Source organism: Agelaius phoeniceus, chromosome Z (genome assembly GCF_051311805.1).
Source record: "Agelaius phoeniceus isolate bAgePho1 chromosome Z, bAgePho1.hap1, whole genome shotgun sequence".
Classification (NCBI taxonomy): Eukaryota; Metazoa; Chordata; class Aves; order Passeriformes; family Icteridae; genus Agelaius; species Agelaius phoeniceus.
The window spans coordinates 66,513,111-66,535,910 of NC_135303.1; the positions used below are offsets into that span (position 1 = coordinate 66,513,111).

Sequence of the window (22,800 nt, forward strand, 5' to 3'; positions counted from 1 at the left end):
AACAAAATAAATTCATACAAAACATACTAAGTTTTTCAAACTATGCAGTTCAGTAAAGAATGAATGTTCAGTTAATTACATGAGCTGAACAGCCTGTTTCTGGTCACAGTATCCTTCAAGGATTTAAACCAATCATCATTCATCATCACATGGTTATTTTTACACAAACTGGGGGAAGAATATATTCCCAGTTTGGTTGTGGGAAAGTCTCTGGCCACCTACTGTCCTGGCCTTTATTTAGGAATTCGTCAGTATTCACATCTTAGCTGAATTTAAAATTCTGAATCTAGGTCTTATTCCACTGCCCTAACATAGAAAAAAAAACCACTGGCAAATGGGAACAAGTTCACAGCAGAGGCCACCAACACTGTTGGAGCATAGACCCTATGAGGACAGACTAGGAAGTAGGGTCTATTCCACCTGGATGAGACTGGGGGAGCCTAACAGCAGTCCCCAGGACCAACATGGAAGTTATTCAAAAGATGGAGCCAAGCTCTTGTCCTCCATCCACAGGACAAGAGACAACAGGAGCAAGTTGAAACACAAAATGTTCAGAGAGGAAATAAAGAGAATGTTTGACATCCAGATGATGGCCCAGTGGTCAACATGTTATCTCCATCCTTGGAGATTTTTATGACCTTCCTGGATACAGCTTTTATACCTGTTATGACCTCCTAACTGACCCAAAGTTCTACTTTTTGCAGAACTTTGAAGAAGAAAGCAACTGAGGTCCTACTTCACTAAATTATTCTGTGGTTCTATACAGTATCTGTCTTTAACTAAAAGTTACAACATTTGACTAAATTTAGGCTTTAGCAGAATTGTAACTACAACCTCCAAACAGTTTTCTTTAAAACAAACAATAATTTAAAGAAATCCTTTTCATATCTATTAGCTGCTTGTCCACTGAAAATCAGGGATGACGTGCTCTTGTTTTCATTCTGCGCATCCCCTGAGCACAAAAGGGGACCATCACTTTTCCTGGCTTCACGGATATTTAACCCATTAACTCCATGATAAAGGGCACTCAAGGTGACTTCCCTTTAGGCATTCTCACTTAGAAATGCTTAAGCTATGTTGCATCAACTCAAAATAATACTGAGTTTTCTACCCAAGACATACTACGGATGTTGGAGCGGGAGCAAAATAGTTTGACACACTAGGACAAAGCACCAAGTGCCCTATATGCTGTTCAAAACTAATGCTTTTTCAGTATTTGCAGAAATGGTTTCAGAAAACCTAAATATAAGGCTGCTCAAAGGCCTTCCACAGAATTTGGTAGAGCAGTCCACAAGTCTACTGCAAGGATAAGAAACCAGACAGTCAATGCCTTCTAGCATATTATGGCATGCAGACAATGGCTGTAATATCAAGTCATGACAAACTTCAAATATCCTTCTAAAAAGTCTGACTAAAAAATATTATTTCACCACCCTGCATAGTTATAACAACTGCACAACCACATCACAGCATAACAAACTACAAGAAGAGACATCATGTATTATCAACCTACCCAAAAATTTTTACATCAGGTTCAAAAGTTTGAAAAAATTATGTGTCAAAACACCATAAAAATTGCCAAATACTATAATCTCTTTCAAAAAACAAAGTAAAAACATTTTTGCATTCCAAAGTGAATTTAAAATTCAGCTTTGTGGGTTCACTGGCAGAATTATTGATCAGTGTCATAATTTAGGAATAGTATTCCCAGTTTGGAACTCCCACTAAAAAGAAACCCTGGCTGCTCCCTCCATGTCCCCACTCCAGTGAAAAAAACAAAAGGCAGAGATTACTGGTTGATGTAAGAACAACTTACTGGAAACAGCAATGAGATAAGAAAATGGACAGTAACAGCAACAGTATTAATAACAGAGGTGTACAAAAGAGGGTGATTTACATGCAAAACGCTCCCTAAAGACCCCAGGTTCCCTCTTCCCACCACACTTCTTCTTGACCTGATGCCACACCCTTCTTTCCAGAAGTGAGATCACCCTACTTCCAACAGGATGAAGTACATAGTATAGAATAAGAACCTAGACATTGCCACATGGGCCCAGGCTCTACCCCCTCACTGCTAGTGGAGAAAAATTAACTCTGTCTTGGCTGAAACCAGGACAATAAGATAGCAATCTCAGCAAGTGGCAGAGCTCTTTGGAAAGAAACCTGGAAAAAATACCAAAGCCCAAGAAAATTATGGGATGGCTTAAGAGTGCTGCAGAAGATATCCTTCTAAACACTGCTTATACACGTGCATCACGTTGGGTAGCAAAGGCCATGAGAAACTTTCAGTGTCCTGTATGGTTTAAGCTGCTGTGGCTTCCAACTGCTGAAATATGAACAAGCTCAGGTACACCTATGTATGTTACAATCACACATGCAACTACATTGCAAACCTAGCTTCAAATTCATTTGTTTCTGAGTGATTCTGGTGTAATGTCATTACACCTCAGCCAAATAAATTCTCTGGTTTATTTATTCTCCACTTTGATGTACACTTATTTCATCACACTGGTTTTAGGTCTGCCAATGCGTAACAATGAAAACTGAAGACTCCAGTTCATTTTCACACCCACTTTGCACAGCGCCTGTATGTTTTACTAAGTTTTGCACTCTTGCTATCACAAACTTAAATCTAACATGCTTATCCCCAGGTTCTGCAAGCATGTTTATGAAATACTCACTGAAATTCAGTACATGTCCATCCTCCTTGCAATGTCCAAAACATGATTTTAGTGGGCTAGTCTCCAACTTTAGGGAAGAGAAGATACATTGGAATAGAATGCCCTAATGTTACCTTGAAATCACCTTTAACGGAAGAAACCAGGTTAGGAGAAAAGCAGCCAGAAGTACATTTTCACAAGCTCCCTGACAGAGAGCATAGTTACAAAGGTTTATGAAGACCCAGGTATGCGGCAATTAAAAGATAACCATGCACCTATTTACACAGTTGTTAGAGTAGTTCCAAAGTCTGTCTTTTGGGAGCCAGCTGTTGGATTGACACAAGCTTTACTGCCCACAGCTGAGGATCTGGGTTTTGTGCAATCCAGTGCCCTCCAATTCCACTGGGAACCCAACATTTCTTTTGTAGCTCAGTCCATCTTTGGGGTTATCCAGGATGCGATTACACAACATTTTCTCTGACACTGCAAGCCAGCTTAAGAAGTTATCCTGTCCGCTCCCTTTCCCTCATGCCACTTGTTCCAAATGAGACAAAAAAAATTAATTTTAACTTAGGTCACTTGTGATACAGTTTACAGCACAGACCTATAAAAAGCTGTTGTGTTTATACAACTGAGGAAGCAGCAGATGCCAGTGTTTGTGAGAGGCTAAGGAAAGAAAAGTTTTGAGAACAAAGACAGCTTAAGAGAAACAGTTAATACACATGATAAAACTACAACTCCACCTTATTCTTAGATCTTTGTGACTTCATGGTTTATAATTCTCTCTCTATAGTTTATAAACCTCTCTTTCATTAGGAATTAATGTTTGTTTTCCAACTGTCTTTGTCTTCAAATGGTCTTGCATTAGTCTCCCAGTCACATTTTACCTAATACATAACCCAAACATCACCTGCAACCTATACCTCCATATCTGAATCCATGTAAGTAATCCCTTAATTTCATGTTGAAATTAAAAGGCCTCCCAATCTAAATGGACTTGAATAACTGAGGCCTCTAAAAACTGTTTGATAAGTACAGGTACCAAATGTATCTTTATCTATCAACACTGGATATTTAGAAGGCAAAGGTTTCTTACTTAGGAAATATCTGACAGTACTAGAAACCCAAGCCATAGCCAGTATTATGAAATAATGAATAGTGATGAACATTTTTGTCATAACTATGAAATCCTTGCAGTCAAACAAGACTAACAGATATCAGAGATGGACAATAGTCATTTAAAGCATACTAGACCTGTACGCTAACATGATTCCTCTAACATATTATCTGCTCACCAAAAAAACTCTCAAAATTCATGCATAGTTTCTGGTAAACAGGATGATATAGACTGTGTGAAAAAAGGTCTAAAAACCTGATTTAAACTGATTTGATAGTTACTCTCACTAAATACTACAAAAAATGAATCCTTGAGACCAATAAAGTCACATAAAGAAGCATTTTAAAAGTTTTAATTACACATGCTAATAACTTTAATCACAATACTTTGAACATGTATGGTGAATCCTTTTAATTAAAACATCTGTAAAAGACTTTCTTAAGTACTGAAACCTACTGCAGGTGCTCAAGCACATAAGCACAATGATAAAGGTAATACCAGCTAAATCTGTCGATAAAAAACCTTACACCATGAACAACACATAGATTAAGAACTGGGGTAAACATCAGAAAAGATCCCATGTGGGGCTGCATGAAATACCACACCACACATATTTATGCAAGCATATAAGCACTTTCAAAGTCCTAGCCTAAAAACAACTTTGGTGATAACCGGCTTACATGAGACTTGAGCAAGATCAAAACTGAGAGCTAGCCAAGCAAAAAAAAAAAAAAAAAAACGACAGATAACATCTGATGTCAACAAACATAAAGTAATATACCCCTGAAAGAAAAACTTGCAGTTATTCGCACGTGACATTACATTTTAAGCCAAATGTAAGCAGATAAACAAAAAACAATTCACAGGATGTGCGGCTCAGCAGAATCTCTGCTTAATACAGGCACACAAGAGACAAGAAAAAGTGTTCTGATGAAGAGAGGAAAGATATTGAAAACATTCTCAATTCACCTGGAATACTGTCTTTTGTGACATCACAAAAACCACAGAAAAACAGAATTAGTTCATAGATTTGTATGAGCTATGAACAAATACTAAAGACTCTAAGGAAAAAAAAAATGCACACTTATACCCCCCTTCCCCCATCCCTGCAAAAAAAGCATCACACAAAACCATAAGAAAACCAAGAAGACAGAAAATCTAAGCAGCAAGAGCTAACGCCTATATAAGGAAATGTGCAACCATGATTTAAAAGCAAACTACTAACAACAAAAGGAACCACGTAATGCTACTGTGGAAGTCATAGTCAAAGACAGATGCAGAGAAAACTCGCCTCAGAAAAGGACAATGCTTCTATTGATTTTAAATCAATAGGTGCCTGCACCAGACTGGACAGGTTTTTTCCTACAAATCAGATTTAAAGATTCAGCTTTGACTGTGTGAAACAGTAACTACATAACCAAAATTAGATGGACAATTGCCTTCTAGGCAAGTAATTCTACATAACACATGGGGGTTATCATTTTCTACGTGAACCAGACCTCTCTGCATCCAGAATTGCATTACCCACAGGGCTTGACATTTGAGCGAGGCACCACCCTTCTTCTTTGAGCATCTTACAGGTTGCAACTGACAGTGACAACCTACCTTACACTTGTACCTTGTAGCTGTCACTGTACTGTTGCGCACAACCAATTCAAGTGAGACATACAATCTACTCTCTAGATGAACACAGTATACAGCAGAAAGCATCTATTTGTATGCAGCAAATAAAACTGGATCACCGTTCCTTCAGCAGAACTACTACAAAGAAGCTTCTTTGTATGTTCACATTTTTGTACAGTTTTTCACATTTGCATGAAGACTGATCTATCTCACAGAATAATTTTAAAATGTCATATTCAGAAATTCAAGAAAGCTCTTCATTCACCTTTTGATAAAGAAATTGTAACTGAAACAAGTTAAAGAAATACAAACGTAAGCATGAGCTCAAATGTTGACTCAGATCAGGCTAGTATTACTCATATTAGTCATCTTACTGGCCTCTTGCTGAGAACCCCATGGGACACATGAATACATAAAGAACCCACCAAAATCAGTGCACAGCCAGGGTCAGAGGTTTCGAAACAGCAGCTCTATTAAGTCAAATGAGAAAATATAGCTGAGTACTTGCCTAATGATAGGGCTAACATTTGCATGCAAGCCTAGGTAAAAAGTAGCAGGTGTGTTACAAGAAAAATGCTAGTCTGTAACAGAACAGGAGCACTAGGATAGGAAAATTTGGGTTGAAAGGCACTGCAGGAGGTCATCTAGTTCAACCCCCTACTTAAAGTTCCAGTTACTTTTCTAAAAAATGCCACCAGATTTTGGTCACCTTATTCCAGTTGTTTTTTTATTTTTAGAATAACATTTTTTAGAACAAATACTTTTATTTTTCTATTATTACATGGTCAATTCTGTTAACTGCTTTTTAATTGCAAGTTCGTAACTTTTGATACTCTTCTATTCATAATGAACACCATTTAATTACTGTCTCTGTTTAATACTACTACATTTCTGAATTGTGTTTATTTCCCTTTTAAGGCTCTTTCAGATGAGATCTCAGGTTATTTCTTGTAACTGCAAACATCATCACTTAGCTTTTGTTTACATAAGATCATACTGTAAAAATGTCCCAAAGCTGAAATAAAAAGAAACCAATGGCAAAGCAACAACCTCATTCAGCAATTGCTTTTCTCCTAACTTCAGAAAGATGATGCCACTGCTAACACAACATGGCAGTAACACTCACTTTAGTACTATTCTATGGTCATGCATAACACTGCCTCCACATAGTTTGGAAATGGTTATTCTACAGAGATTTCAACTTTTTATTAGCATAATCATAATTTTGAACAGCTACAAGTAAAAAGCAGTACAATATCCTTTCATTTTCCATTCTGCAGTTCTAGTCAGTCTGATTCAACCAACAAGGATGTTGGACCATTTTCTGCATTCCATGTACTTCTTGCTCATTACAACTTCCCCTCCCAGCAGCAAAAACTCCTTCCCCATGTTGCTGTCATTGGTGCTTACAAAAAATGAAAATCTGCAAATAGGTCAAATTTAGGCTTCTCTGGAAAGTCCACCACAGTTTAAAATCCCTGCTATTTCATATAATAATACTGAAGTTGTTTAATTCAAGAGTCTAGACTTACACCATGTAAGTCACTCAGGACGCATTCTCATCAAGCAGAACATGGTAGTGGCTTCTGTATTCCTACTGAATCCTTAAATTACTTTTCTAAAAAGGGAAGAAAAATAGGCATGCCCAAAGAACATCACTACAGTATTAGCACCATATCAGTTATGAAGAAGACTGAGATGCAGGGAAGGAAAAGAAAGTTAATCCATATAACTGATCCAAAATACCCTTAAGTGTGCACAGAGTCTCTCTGTAGTCATCTGTCAATACTGATTTTCCATAAAATACAAACTTACTAAATACTTCTCTCCCACCTACTAACATACATGTTACATTTAATTAGTAACAGAACAAATTAAGAGATAATAAATTGGTAAGCTTTACAGAGCTAAGATGTCAGAAACAATGATCACAAAGCAAATAATCTCAAGTACAAAATTACACTCAAAATTGTCAATAGTCGTTACAATCTTCCCAATTAAGTTTTCTTCTGTACAGCAACCAGAAGGAATACAGTCAGCAATTCCCAGCATAACACAATTTACGAATAACCAAAGGAAGGTGTTATTTTCTCACCTGTGACTGACTGCAGAAGTGAAAAATTTGAAGACAATGCCACAATCAGGTTCTAATTAGACTTCAGTCGCAAAAAAAAAAAAAAAAAAAAAGAAAAAGAAGAAAATCTGAGGAAGTTTTATCTGAAATTCTTTTCTTAAAAGAAAAATTATCTTCTGCAAATTAATCAAATCCATTAATTCACAACCCACACCTAACGGAACACTTCCCCACGCAGAAGCAAATTCAACAGACACTTACAGAGAAAAACCACAAGTGTGGTTTTTCGTGACTGTTTGCCCTCCTTCTGCGAAGAGATTTTTTTTTTAACGGCACAAATAAGTATTCGCGAGGAAGTTCTCCCGCAACACACAGCACCTCCACCGAAGAGGCGCGGCAGCCACACTTCCAGCTTCCCCGCCGCCCAGGTCGGCCCCGGCCCGCCCCCCGGGAGCCCTGTTTACGGAGGGGGAGGAAGCCAGCGCGGTGCCCCGCTCACAGCGCCCGGCGGGCAGGGTCGCCCGTCCCCCGAGCGCCCGCCCGTGCCCGCCCGCCCCCGCCCGCCGGGGCTGAGCCCCCGCCCGCCGGGGCTGAGCCCCCGCCCGCGGGACGGGGCTCGGGACACGCCGGTGCAGCCGCCACCCCGGCCACCCCCTGGGCCCCGCCGGCGGGCGGGCGCTGCCAGCCCCACTCACCGCGGCCGTGGCTGTGCAGCGCGGCGCGCAGGCAGCGTCCCGCCCGCTCCCTCCCCATGCACGGCGGCGCCGGCTGGGGGACGCGGCGCCAGCTCCGCGCCGACCCGCGCTCTGGCCGCTGCCTCCGGCTGGGCGGTGCTCCCGCCGCGCACGTCATCGCGCGGCTGCGGGCGGGGCGGGTCCCGCCGCGCTGCCCCGGCAAGGCGCGGCCGCTCCGGCGGGGCTCGGCGTGCCGGGCGGGGCGGCGCGTCCCTCGGCCCGCAGAGACACCGTGCGGCCGCAGGGCAGGCGTCGCGCCGCTCTCCCGTGCAGGCGGCAGCCCCCTCATCGCAGAATCGCAGCATACTCTGACTTGGAAAGGACAAGGGACACACGTGGGTCATCGCGTCCAGCTCTTGGCCCTACTCACAGTACCATCCCCTTGAGTCACGTATGTGCTTGAGATCGAAACTCATCTGGAGCTCTGTCAGGTTCCGTCGGCACCAGAGAGGGCACCAGGGTTTTGTCAGTGCGAGAAGCGGAACCGCTGCCGAGCAGGCGAGCGCTGCTCTTTGCCCCCGCTGCCTGCTCGACAGTCGGTGTGGGCAGCGAGGGCTTGTCTTGTCTCCCACAAGTCTCCGTCTGTGGGAGCCCGCCCAGGTGAAAGCTGGAGGGCTTGGGATCAGCGAGCGTGAGGGACAGATCTGGCCTTGTACAGCCATGGCAAACAAGCAGGGCGTCCTTGCTGCGGTCTGGCTGCACAGTAGTGAGTGTGTTAGCTGGGCCAAAGAAAAAAGGTACGGTTGTTTTTTAAGCAAAAAGTGTGTGTGTGCACTAGTTCTGTCCCACCTCTTGGGATTTATTGCACAGTTTCTGTCACTCCCTGTCCGATGAGTTTGTTCCTTGTTTTCTTGTCCGTGCCAAGTAAACATGCTTCACCTGAAGGCTCAGGAACTGGGTTGTCTGTTAGACAAAGGATAAACACAAGCTGGGACAGGGAAGAACTAAAAAGCCATGTAAAAGTTTGATGGTTGATGAGATGCTCATGACATTCTTGTTTTCAAAGCAGGCTGTTATGGGTCAACTAGCAATTTGGCACTGTTAAAATGTAATTCTTTAAGGACAATCTTACTTTGTAATTTCATTTCTATGATGTCATGCATGGTCTTTTGCTCTGTACAGAAGAGTACGCCCATGTGCTATAACATCATCCCACAGGTCCTTTAAGGACAAAATCTAGGCCATTTCAGAACTGGAAATTATATCAGTGGCTACGTTGCTTTGTTTTTATTGAATGTGCAGTGTAAAGAATACCTGGTGATTTTGAAATAAAGTCAATTACAGCATGTTTTCTTCAATAATACCTAGTCTTTCATCTCAAATAAAGTTTCTGTGGTATTATGTTCTCTAATAATTTGCTTTTCATGTTTAATGAAAATATAACTCTCCTCAGTTTGCAGTGTGGAAAACTCACACAAACATGCTGCAGCGACACTGGAAACTTTTTCGAAGCAGAGGAAAGAAAGAAACCCCAAAATAAAAATATTCTGATGCCTCCTAAACATAATTAACTTATATGCCACTGATATCCAGACCACTCAAAAGGAGAGTACTGTACTACATTGGTTGTGCTCACTGCATGACATAAGACTTTGCTCATCAAGATTTCTGTAGACAGACCCCTGCAAATGCAAAAAATTTAACTTAAATAGATGACAAATCCTTATATTGTTAAGTTTCAGTAGTTTGTCAGGGTCAGGTGTAGTTGGACCTGCTAAATTTCTCAGCTACTCAAGTGATAAAGCACACCATCACTTGCTTAGATTTTGAAAGTCTAATCAGTGTTAGGACTCCAAACTTTATAGCTTATCTAGTGATACCTGGTATTTTTGTTTGTCTTCTATTATAATTAAACGTGTTTTAGTATAACATGGCAAGAAACAGAATTGTCCTAAAAGTATCCTTTTTCTCTGGTCTGTTCAGCACTGTTCATAACTTTTCATCAGAGTTCTTGCTACTATATCAATTTTTAACAAATCCTTTAAAAGGCATCTGCACTCAAAAACTGTGAACATCTCAGGCTTGCATCTAACTGCCATTTAAGCACCCCCCTTCCCTTTTTCTAAATGATCATACAGTGTCCATGCATTTGCATGTTAGTATGCTTGGACACCAGTGTCAGTCTGTGGCAGGGAGCTGAAGTATCGTTTTACCTCCACATTGTTCACACGTTTCATTTTGCGACTTCACACTCTGTGAATACCCTTGTGTGTAGGGCGTAGTAACACAGGCATAGCCAGAGAATCCAAAAACATGGATGCTAAACAATAAACTTAGTAAATATATGCCCAAATAACGGACAAAATTACCACTAATTATACGGAAAAACATTATTTCTACATGTGGTGTAGCAGCTTCAAATTTAGTTTGCTTTTCAAAGCAAGTTATGAACTTGCCTTCTGTGCAAAAGGCTTAATTTTACTTACTTGATTACTTCTGTGTTCCAAATTCTGATATTAGTGTGCTGGCCAGGATACAGACTTTGTTTCATTTTCATGTTCAAAAAGCTGAAAAGTACAGAAATAGTTCTGTAGTGATTCCTTCAAAAATTCTCATAGTTGTCCTTTGATTTATCATTTTCATCTGAAATTAAAATCAAAGCATATTCTCTGTTCAAAGGTAGGGAGTTATTTGCAAAACCTTTGCAAATTGTAACACTAAGGAAGTTACTTATTTTAGTCAAATCCATGCATGTATTTCACTTTTCTTTCTACTTTTGTAGCAGGATGTGAAATCCATACTGTTTAGTAAGTACATATGTCATCATGTTTTTTCTTGTTTTCTTTGTGTTGTAGGCTCTGCCTTGGACAAAAATATATTTTGGTTAAAAAATCATGCTTTCCCTTTAAATATATGGTGCAAAGAACAGTCTTAAAAGAAATGTTTTCATTTTTTATAGTCATTCTCTGAAACCTTTTTCCTGAAGTTGTATGAGTGATTACCTCCTTCCTGGAGGAGAATGGAAGAAAAAACACCTGTAAATACAGGTTTGTGTATGACTCAGCTTGCAAAAGGACACACTTCTATTGGGTTATTGGGTTAGATGTAATTGCAGCCAGAGAAGAACATATGGTGCAAAGAACAGTCTTAAAAGAAATGTTTTCATTTTGTATAGTCATTCTCTGAAACCTTTTTCCTGAAGTTGTATGAGTGATTACCTCCTTCCTGGAGGAGAATGGAAGACAAAACACCTGTAAATACAGGTTTGTGTATGACTCAGCTTGCAAAAGGACACACTTCTAATTCAACTCCTTTGGGAAAATATAACTTAGGAAAAGAAGCCATCTCTTGGCTTTGATGGCCCCAACAGGAAGCGCAAGATTGTCCCCTTCCAGACATCTGTTTGATACTGTTCCTCTGAGAGACAGTAGAAAGTACCTAAGAATACCTTCTGTAATGCATTTCTGCAAAGACAGCTTTTGGAGCATATACCTAAGAATGCAAAAGGCACTTCTCCAGGCACTAAATTGTACCTCACTGGAAGATGCACTTCTTTGTCAGCTCCTTCTCCAACAGCCCAATGTGTTCTTGATCGGGTACAAAATGCTGCATCATACAAAAATCCCATAGGAAAAAAATGTTAAAAACCCAACAAACACAGAAAAGCCCTACAAGAACAGGCATGAGTTCAGTTGCTGAGCAAGTAAAAAGCACTCAGAGACTACAGTGACTAATGCAGGACGGTGACTTCTATAAACTAGAGGAATGGAAACAGGTAATGCTCCCTGTGTGTCCAAAACCACCCTGTTTCCTTTCCCAGAAGTTTCCTGGGGTTGGATAAGCTTTCGCTTTCCAACAGCTCTCTGGGATTCCCTCCAAACTATACAAGGAGAAGACAGAGAAGCCTGCTTTGTAGGCCACAGTGATCAGGAATAGTTCTCTGCCTGACAGATTGTATGAGAGATGGGTATGTCAGATGTCCAGTGGCATTAAATCTTGGATTTAAAAGGATTGCATAACAGTATTGCTGCCTTTCTTAATCAACATTGGTAGCATATGCAAAAGTCACACACATGTAGTGCATGAGATTTCCATCTGCACCTTTCAAATTTAATTGTTCCAGTTTTGTGGATTTCAATAGTTTCTGATAGGTTTTCTGCAAATAAAGATCAAATAATTTGGTTGTTTACTGTTTAGTGAAGCTAATTGCCTCATGTGAGTAGTAAGGTCTGCACTGATCTCCATACCACTTGTGGCTCTCTGAAAAGTTGAAATCCTTTGAACGCTGTCATCCATGTGGCTCAGTACAGGTTGGTGTGGATCTGATACAGAAATGGAGTAAATTCCTTTCTTGCCAAGTTAGTTGAGTCACAACAGAGCAGCAGCATGGGATTTCCTTTTAAGGAATATGTGCCTTTCTCTTATTAGAGGATAAAACCTAGTGTGCAGCCAACAATTTAGTAGCTGGAAAAAGCAGGCAGGCAAGTAAGCACAAGCAATTGGTTTAACTGTAAAACTTCAAAATAAATTTTTGAAATGCAGTCCACTGATGGGAAATGGCTTGGTATAAATGGTATTACAGGGAGCCACAAATTTACTGTCACCCTATGACTTTTTTGCTCAGTAAACATTTAGGTATACTAGTACTACACAGTGAGGAAAAGGGTCAGTAAGTCTGAATTTCTACTCAAAATCTGCTAACAGAATGAATAAAATTAATAAAACTGCAGCCTGAGTCTGAAGGAGAACCTTCAGGCACTGAAGACTCAGCTTGTCTTGAGTTTGTTTGTGGCTCTGCTGTCAAAAGTCCTATTGATTGCAATACAAATGCTTTGGGAGTCCATCAGTGTGCCAGGACTCCATCAAGTGACTGTTTCCTAACCAACTTTTGCTTGCATAGGTTCTGTTTTGCTTTGTTTTCCCTTTCATCTTTAAAGCAGGGTATCTTCTGTGCTTAACTGGTATCTAAATGCAATAACATGTGCATTTGTCTTAGATTTGCATGGCCAGGTTTTGGTAGTGGGCGAGCTACTGGCTTCTGTTGGAATATGCTGGAAGCATCCTCCATGTCTGCTAGAGCCAGTGTCAGACACCTTCAAGACAGACATGCTGCTGGCCAAGGCTGGGACAATCAGAAATGATGGTAATTCGTTTTGGTAACTTATTTAAGAAGGAAAAAAAAGTTATTGGGTAGATATAATTGCAGCCAGAGAAGAGCAGAGTGAGAGTATGTAAGAGGAACAGCTCTACAGACAGCCAGGTCAGTGGAGAAGGGGAGACACAAGGCAGACACTGCAGCTGGGATTCCCTCAGAGCACCATGGTGGGGCAGCTGTGCTCCTGCAGCCCATGGAGATCCACAGGGATGCAGGGATCCATCTGCAGGCTGTGAAGGGGACACACACCAGAGCAGGTGGATGCCCAAAAGAGGCTGTCACCCTATGGGAGGCATATCCTGGCAGGGACCTGCAGACCCAGGGAGAGAGGAGCCTTCACTGGAGCAGTAGTACTGTGGTAGTACTTGTGATCCTGTGAGATCTCATACTGGAGCAGGCTGTGCCTGATGGATTGCAACTGTGGAAGAGTGCAATCTTCCTGTGAGATGAGCTCACACTGGAGAAATTAAGAGGGAACTGTCTCCTGTGGGAGGCACCCCCCACTGGAGCATGGGAAAGACTTCTCTCCCTGAGCACTGGGAGAAAAAATGTCTGATGAGCTGACCGTAACCCCTGTTCCCCTTCTGCCTGCACCATTGCAGGGGGAAATAGAGCTAGGAAGGAAGAGAAGTGGGGGAAACTGTTTTTAAGATTTGTTTTACTTCTTGTTATCCTGATCTGATTTTCTTGGTCCTAAATTCAACTAATGACCAAATTCAATCTGTTTTACCTGAGATGGTAATTGGTTTACCAGTCTCACTGACTTTATATCAAATCATGAGCCTTTCACTACATTTTCTCTCCCATGTCTAGTTGTGAAGGAGAGTGTTAGAGTAGCTTTGTTGGATACCTGGTGTCCAGCCAGGATCAACCCTCTAGTGAATTCAAAAGGTTTTCAGTGCTACTGTTATACAAATTGTATTCATATTCATAATAAAGATAAATTAAAGTGCCTTCCTAGGTCTACCTATCAATAGGAAAATAACTTTTGACAAAGAAATTTTCTTTGAAAATCCTGTGGGAATAGGGAAGTCTACTAGATTGAAAACCTCTCAAAATTTTGAAGGGCCCAGGGTCTGTTTTTTCTTTTGAAAAATTAAACTAAAATCACCTCAGCCTTTCTTATCTTAGGCAAATGTGGGGAACAGCCTACTTTCCTCATATACACAAACTAGTATTTCTCTATTCATTCTTGGAGTTTCCAGATATTTAAAGAGACTCAGAAATTGACCAAAAGTACTCTAATGCACACTTATAGGTTTCCAGCCCAGTTCACCTTCTTCAGGACTTCATTGTGTACAGTGTTCACGACTGTGTAATGACCTGGCATCAATTTGTGGAAAGTAAGATTGTTCTTTGAATAGTGTTTTCACATTATATATATTAGAATTTTTTTCTTCTATCTCAAGATATGAATGGAGATTTAGATGAGAACATTTGTTATGGCTTTTTAAAATTAATATTTCTAGAAGTAAATTATGTACTGTTTGATAATGTCTGATTTTAAATGCAATGGGCTGCAGCTCCACCCATATTCTTTTATCATGTATTATTATGGCAAGTTAACCTTCCTGAGCTTGTTTGGCAGCAGTTATCTATCTGTGAAAGCCAGGAAGCTTCAAAAGTTAATGTTTATGTAAATTCATTTCCATCAGTAGTGTTTCATCCTGTTGGGTTTGGGGTTTTTCTTTGAGTTATTTAACTGTTTTGTAATTTCATCTGCTTTAGTATGTAGCAGGATGTGAGCGTGATACAGCTAGAAACTAAAAGGACAAAAGACAACACAATGGGGTAACAAAAATCCTGTTACGGTCAACTGTTGAAGTTTTTGAATTTCCTCACTCGAGATCTCAACCTTTATTCTTTTTTTTTTTCATTTTGAAATACATTTAAGATACAATTACTAAGCTATACTTGTGCTATACAGAAATCAATGTCATGAAAGTGAGCCAAGTGTATCTTGCACATTTTCCTAACTGCCTTCTGTGCTCACATCAATCACCAGAGACCTTAATGAGGGTTCTTGGGTTAGGATGGGGAAGAGAAGGCTTCAGGGAGAAGTCTTCAGGGAGACTTTATAGCAGCCTTCCAGTTTTAGCAACCTTCCTGTAAAGGAGTCTTACAGGAAGACCAGAGAAACCCTTTTCACATGGGCATGTAGTGACAGGACAAAATGGCTTTAAACTGAAGAAAGTAGGTTTCGCTTAGATAATAAGAAGAAATGCTTTATTGTGAGAACACTGAGGTGCTGGAACAGGTTTCCCAGGGAAACTGCAAATGGTTCATCCCTGGAAAATGGAAGATCAAAGTTCAAGATCAAATTGGATGTGACTCTGAGTGACTTAGTATAGTGGAAGATGTCCCTGCCTATGACAGGGGCATTAGAACCAGATGATTTTTAATGTCTCTTCAAACTCAAAGCATTTTATGATTCTGTAAGGGCAAGAAACTTTGATATACACACACAAATATACAAACAAGAAACTTCTGTGAAGTGATTCTAGAAGTCTCTAAACTACTTACAGTAAACACAAAGTGAAAAATTTGTTTGTAGTTAATTTTTTCGCATAGTATTCTCATTTTAATATTTCACAATGAAGTTAAGACACTGAATTTCACTTTTGTTTCTACTCAGTTTTACTTCTGATTAGTACATAGGAGCAGCAAGTTGTGTTTTGATTCATAGTTCTGGAAAAGGATGAGCAGAGCTTAAAATCAGAAACCTATCCAGTCTGAAATACAATTATAAAAATATGCAGTCTGCTGATTCTTCAAATGTGCTTAAGTAATTATTGCTCAAGTGAAAATAGATATGAGACCTATTGCTTTATCAATATTTCTGAAAAAGTTATTTCAGGAAAAAGCTAGATATCAATGTTGGTATCAAATATGCACACTGGCAAAACTGTAATACTAAAATATTTTATGTTAAAAACAAATTATTAGGTATCTTAAACATAGTTGTTTTGCTTTTGAAACTTTGGACCTATTTTAGTTAAAACTAGCAAGTGTATAGGGTTTTCACAAAGAAGTGAATTCCTAGTCTAGATTCAAAAAGGTATGGACCTCTGCAAACCAGCTGAGAGAGGCCTGTCCCACATGCCACCGCTTTGGTAATACAGCTTTAATTAATTGATTGTGGGATCAAAATTTACATAATTTAACCACTGATTTTCACTATTGCTTTGTATTTACATTGGTACAAAAAACATCAAACCCATGTCAAATTGCTGTTTTCTTCTCCTCCCTTATTTCTGAATTCCAAGATCAGTTAAAGATCTTTCTTTGTAATTAAAGCAATAAATCAAATTCAGCTCTTTAATTTCCTATAGAAAAAGAAGCACCCAGCAACTATTAAGTTTGAAAATATTGATAGCTTGTGCCACTCTTTATAGCGTAATGGAAATAAACTACATATTGGAGCTCTCTGGGACAGCATTTCAGGATCTAGAAATAGCTTCCACTAACTCCTTTTCTTAGAGGAGGAAGATTTTAAGATAAGCAATTCCAGTAAGTATTCCCTGACACTGTGGCACACATACAAAATAAAGCAAAAAAGCTCTCCCTAGGGCAAAGAATACATATCACTTGCCATTAAGCTTCCTCAAAGCTTAGGTTATAAAAGATATTGTCAAGGTAGCTGTACCTCGGGCAGAAACAAGAGTTAACTTGATCCTTCCAGGGAGTAGCTTCAGAGTGTGTCATTCCCAAGATACCTTTCATGTATTTATCTAATTGCTTCAAAGAGCAGAACTAGTTCTCATCTACAGAAATTAAGGGAAGCTAGATGTCATGGTTTTCAATCAATGCCAAGCAATGTTGAATCTGGCATTCCCAGGACCAGAGAAGCTGCAAGAGTTCCCTGAAGCCCTGGCACTGCCTTCAACACAGCTAGACCTGTGGAGGAAACCCAGTCCTCTGAGATGAGTCACAGGGTGTCCAACCCTCCTGGTTTTGAACCTCTTCTATTCTGCCTCCTCTGCTGCTACAGAATTGAGTCAGCCATAGACAGAAAGCCTAGAGTTACCAAAAAACACAGACAGATATTTTTGGTTACCAGAAATTGTGACAACAGGAGCCAGTTTGTGCTTAAGAGATGTTGCAGCAGGCAACATAAATAAATAATCTACTGACCTATGGAGAGGTTACCACTCAGAAAATGGCAGAGGAAGCAAATTGAAAAGATTTCAAAGGGAATGGCTTTTACTTGGAACTGCCACTGTTCTGCTTACCCTCAAAAGTGAAACTAACAAGCCCCAAACAGAGCTGTTTGAGTTTAATATTTAGCTAGCAGCCGCAGTAACACCAGAAGAAGTGGATTGTCATGAGAGTGGTTGGTGAGATGGAACTACTGAACTATTATGGTTAGCATCTGTGAATTTTTTTATATGAGCTAGTGCTGCAAAAATATGCTGGCAAGGGTTTGGAATGTTTTTTTTAATTCCCAAGAAAAGGCTAGTGGGCAAAAGAACAATATTTTAAAATAGCTTTATGCATTTTAAATATAAACAGACAATTGAAACAGTAGCACAGTTACATTAGTTTCTTCAACTGCATGCGTCTATATATTCATGACTTTTATTCCCCACACTGCTTCATTGAAAAGCAAGAAGCTAAAAAGTAGTATCTAATCCTCAAAGCTCCTTCTCTTAAGCTAACCTTGTCTTGGTGCTGGAGATAGTCTTTGCAGTAGCAATGGTAGACACCTTATATGATGAAATGCAGTAAGGACCAGTGGAAAGTTAATGACAGAAACTCCCACAGTATTGATAAGCAAACACAACAGTAGGGTGGCTTCCTTAGCAGAAGGTCTTAAAATAATAAAGTATTTCAATTTCATAAGACTGGAGCTTTATATCAAGATTTTATCTTGTACAATTCAGTTTTAAAGCGGGCCAGTTTTAAAGCAGGCATGTTAGTGCCAGTCAGCAAGAAACTTTGATTTTGGGTGTTAGGCTTAAGTTCCTTTCTTGCTCCACTTTTTTCGAAAACTCAGAGGATTCAGCCAGAGGACTATTACTTTTCAAAATGGCAAGCCTTCAAGGAGACCTCTGAGACAGAAAGATGAGGAAAATGCTTTGTTTCTACAGCAGGAACTACTAGGGCAGATTTAGTTAGAAGAAATCCACTCTTCACTCTTCTATTTCAGAGATCTTGGATGAAAATCCCTGTAGTGAGACAGATCAGTGACCAGTGGAAAAAAGAGAGGAAGCTGTCTGGGTGAGTGGCCAGGGGAGAATTCTGTGTGCATAGAGGGAACAGAGAAGTGAAATTATGTAGCAACTCAGAGTCCCACTGCAGCTTAGTGGGGATTATTCTTCCAGCTTGTACAATACAGCAAAGATCATGGATCTAACAGGAGTGAGAAGAGATCAGTGGAGAAAGGGATCTATCACAATGGAAAGCTTTCTCAAGTAAAGCTGGCAAAATTTAGTCTTTAGAGGTAAACAAAATAAACCAAACAAATTCTGTGAAAAAAGCAAAGGCAAGAATGTAAACTTTACCAAAACAAACAAACAAGCCCCACCACCCACAAACCAAAACCAACATTAAAAAAGAGCAGAAATAGAATAGGGAGATTCAGGCTTGTAGAGCCCAAAGAAGCTTATAGCCATCATAAAGTGAGGCAAATGTTTGCACAGATCTGAGGTTCTGTGAATCTTGATATTTTCTAGTACAGCTCTCTGTGGGATAAAAATGAGTAACTTCATTCTTCTCTACCACTGGCACAGAAGAAGTTCTCCAAAACACAGACTTTGGAACAGAGGATAAAAATGCGTGAAGCCAAGAATTACATTGCATGTAATGCAAAAAATGTACCTTTTAATATTTGTATGCCTATGACTTGGGAATAACAATTCAAATAGTATATTAATTGATTGTTATCAATCAATTAATATACGATTATTGCCTGGAGAAGATATAAGGCAGAGGAAATCAGTGAGAGACTTCCCTGAAATCACACTAAAAGTGTGAAGTTTTGGACAAGTTCTTTCATAGCACTTTGAAAGTGATTGAGTGATTGATCTTTGAAAGTGATTCAGTGAAGAAATTGCCATGAGCATAAAAATGATTAAGTTTTCACTCCATGTGTCAGGCAAGTGACAATTTTGGTAATTTCTTGTATTTTCCTTACAATGTCTCAATAGCTATTCAACAATTTCAGACAAAAAATTGCTCTTTTCTGTGCAAACTTGTGAGACTGAGAAGGGAAAAGAAAGGTAATAGAATTCTGCAATATCCTTCTCCTTGGCTGTTAGTTATACTCTCTTTTTGCTTCTTACTGTAAATTTCAACTTTTAAAAAAATATGCTAACAATGTTTATTTAACTCTGCAAACTGAAACAGATGTTCATTCTTTATTTGTACTTTAAACTAAAATGAAGAATACCTTTTTAGGCAGCTGGCACACCCAGCCTCTGGTGATGCAGCTTTAGACTAGCCCCCCTCACCCTCTTGTTGAGTAAGAAACTCAACTGTGCCTTGTCTAATAGCCTGCTCTTCTAAGATGCTAGCATGGAAAAAGACAGGTCTTTCAGAACAGCTCGTCTCTTTGAATGCATACATCATTGCTTAAAAAGGTCTAGAGCAAGATCTTGACACTGTTTCAAGACAAAACTTGCTGCTGACATTAATGGTGAAGGATGAAGAAACAGTATTTTTACTAACAATCTGACAAACACATTCCAAAAGAAACAGAAATACCTTTCCCTAGTCTGTCTTATTTAGCCCTGACTCACTGTGGATGTGTTATTTGAAAATATATTATGCAGATTACCTATGTCCAAAAAACCAAGTGAAAATAGGAGATAATAAACTTGTAGCATGAATTATTAAGTAGATTTTTACAAACAATCTCAGAAACATTCTGCAATAGAAATTCTTTCCAAGTCACATTCTGAATGTTTAGATGTATTTCTAAATAAAAATACTTTTATGAATCTCTCAGGAAGCCATGCTGTTTCAGGCACCTTCTGAATGCTGGCACACAAACAAAACAGTATGACTGTGGTTTTCTTCTCTTTTTTCCCCACTTTCATGATGTTAAAAATAAAAAAGAGTAAATAAACAAAATTCATGCATATTTTGATCTAGATGCATCTTGCAAATCTTTAGCATATTATACAGAATCAAAACTTATTATCACACACAAGATTGTTTGTCCTTCTGTGCTGAGGGATGATGATTTAGAACCATAGTCTTAACTTATGGAATATATCCACATTCATCAAAGTTAAGAAAATATACCTAATTTATGCAAAATTTGCAAAAGCATTTTTTTTTGTTATCCTTGGAGACAGTTTAGGATTGAAAAAAGATTTAAGTAACTTTCAAGGAGCAACATGGCGGCAGGTTAAAAATGCAGTGGGAAGGGGTAAGGCATTTGTTCTGAAGCATGTAACTTCTGAGGCATCCTGCAAAAATAAGTGCCCTCCTGGGCCTGTTGCATTTTGTAAAATGGGATGTGTCATTGCCATGTAGTGATGATCACTGGAATCAAGCCCTTAATCCTACTAGTTCATCTGTAGTTAAGCACCAGACACCTTCAAGGCCCTACAGATTTTCACCATGGGATCACTGTTGAAGGAGCACTGATGTTTGTTGTATGAGCAGCACAGCGGAGGCTGCCAGGGAAGCATGGCCAACTGGTACTGAGAAGACGGAGTGACAATGTGGCAAACATACAGCATGAGGACAAATATACAAAGACACAGCCTACCTCTGTGTGCTCAGTTGTGCAGAGCAGTTGCTACTTCAATTTCCATGGGCACCCAGCCACTGCTCACCCTCATGTAAAGAATTTATTTTGGCCTTTGTTTTCTTGTGGCTACACCCTTAATCAATACCACCTTAAACCAGGTTTCTTCTCTGGGTCTCCTTATTGCTACATACACGGAATATTTCTATACTCTCTAATACACAGGGAATACAGCTCTGGGCACTTTTCTTAGTGTATATACATAATCTTACTATTCCAGGAAAGAGATTAGCACTAACACCTGACATCTATTGCTACAGATTTACTACAAATCATCCTAATAATTCTGTCTTGTAGCAATGCCACAATTCAATTTATATCTAGTCTAAGTGCTATTTGGACATTGTGATGCTGTGACACAGAGCATGACTTGCTTCTGTTACTCATCCAACGCCATCACCACACAATTCAGCCCACACAATCTCTTCCCTGCAGGACTTTCTGTCTTTTTACCCTTCTCACTGACAACAGGTTATAGGTGTTTTTCAGAGCTTGTCAGTGTTGCTCAGAGGCAACAGGCACAAGGAAGACACTATAGTCCCCATCGTCAATGCTCTTTTAAGATACAGCTTACCAGGACCTAAGCAGTAACTGCAAAAGATGCTCCTTCCACATTTTTGTTTAGAGTTGCTGTGATGCAGTTGTGTGTCTCACTTGGGATCCCTTAGGAGCCAAACTAAATAGAAGTGGACACACATAAGACACACAAAATAAAAGCATGGAGATGGCCATACAGTATTAAAAAAAAAAGAAAAGAAAAGGGGGAAATTAACTCATAGACAAAATTATGCATCCTGAAAATTGGTTTCTTTTCTTGTTTGTCTTTTTTTGCCTCTGGTTTCTCAAGAGTATGATTGAGAAACAGGGAAGTAAATGTCAGAATTTGCAAGCACAGAAATATGCCTCTGTGGATTGAAACAAAATCCGTATCACCCATGGGGAAGAGGAAGAAGAGAGAAAGTATATATGCTCTGGCAGTAACAAAACACCATTTTGAAAACATTACCCAAGACAGCCATGTACTTACTGTTTTGGCCCAGCTAAATTACCTACTGTATGCTTCCCCAGACAGTTATTACACTGGCTTCTAGCCATATGCCTTTGATAAAGTGCACTTGGAATGAAACAATTTTGCTTCCAATATAATCTCTTCTACTCCAGAAACTGTCCTACAGCAAGATTTTCTGACATAACCACAGAAGGTGCAGTCAAACTACAATCATAACATCATAGAAGAAAGTTTGACAACAGGTATTACAAAATTGGCAGGAGATGCAAGGTAAAGGCAAATCTTACAAATACTTTTCACATCACCACTGTGACTGCAACTCTCATGGGACTGCACCTGAAGTGGTGCATTCAGCTCTGGGACTCCAAAATAAGACCTGGACCTCTTGGAGCAAGTCCAGAGGAGGCCCACAGTAAAGATCTGAGGGTTTGAGCACCTCTTCTCACGAGGACAGGCTGTGAGAGTTGGGTTTGTACAGCCTGGATGAGATTCTGTGGAGACCTTATAGCACCTTTAAGTCAGTACCTAATGGAACCTAAAGGAAGGCTGGAAAGGAACTTTTTAAAAGGGCATGTAGTGACAGAACAAGTGGTGATGGCTTTAAGCTAAAGAAGGTACGTTTAGATTAGCTCTTTGAAGAAATTCCTTACTGTGAGGGTAGTGAGCTGCTCTAACAGCAGCTCAGTGCTCAGTGTAGCTGTGGATGCCCAATCCCTGCAAGTGTTCAAG

General features: G+C 39.6%; 2 protein-coding genes across 8 annotated transcripts in view; one reads left to right on the top strand and one right to left on the bottom strand.

Moving 5' to 3' along the window:
- JAK2 (Janus kinase 2) overlaps positions 1 to 8,308 on the bottom strand; it is an 88,596-nt gene extending 80,288 nt beyond the window's left edge. For 4 of the 7 annotated variants that reach the window (XR_013180168.1, XM_054651939.2, XM_054651938.2 and 1 more), the window contains exons 1-2: positions 8,170 to 8,308; positions 7,496 to 7,556 (exon numbers count right to left, since the gene is read on the bottom strand). The gene's annotated coding sequence lies outside the window, so the exon portion shown is untranslated. Of the gene's footprint in view, positions 1 to 2,681; positions 2,749 to 7,495; positions 7,557 to 7,735; positions 7,901 to 8,169 lie in introns of those variants that run through there. The other 3 variants (XM_054651944.2, XM_054651942.2, XM_054651945.2) reach the window with 2 other exon arrangements.
- Positions 1 to 22,800, top strand: part of LOC143692269 (uncharacterized) — a 28,797-nt gene that overhangs the window by 2,181 nt on the left and 3,816 nt on the right. The window contains exons 3-5 of the mRNA XM_077172192.1: positions 7,790 to 8,945; positions 13,145 to 13,291; positions 18,453 to 18,523. Of these exons, the coding sequence (XP_077028307.1) occupies positions 7,790 to 8,594 (805 nt within the window). The 3' untranslated portion in view covers positions 8,595 to 8,945; positions 13,145 to 13,291; positions 18,453 to 18,523. The remainder of the gene's footprint in view (positions 1 to 7,789; positions 8,946 to 13,144; positions 13,292 to 18,452; positions 18,524 to 22,800) is intronic.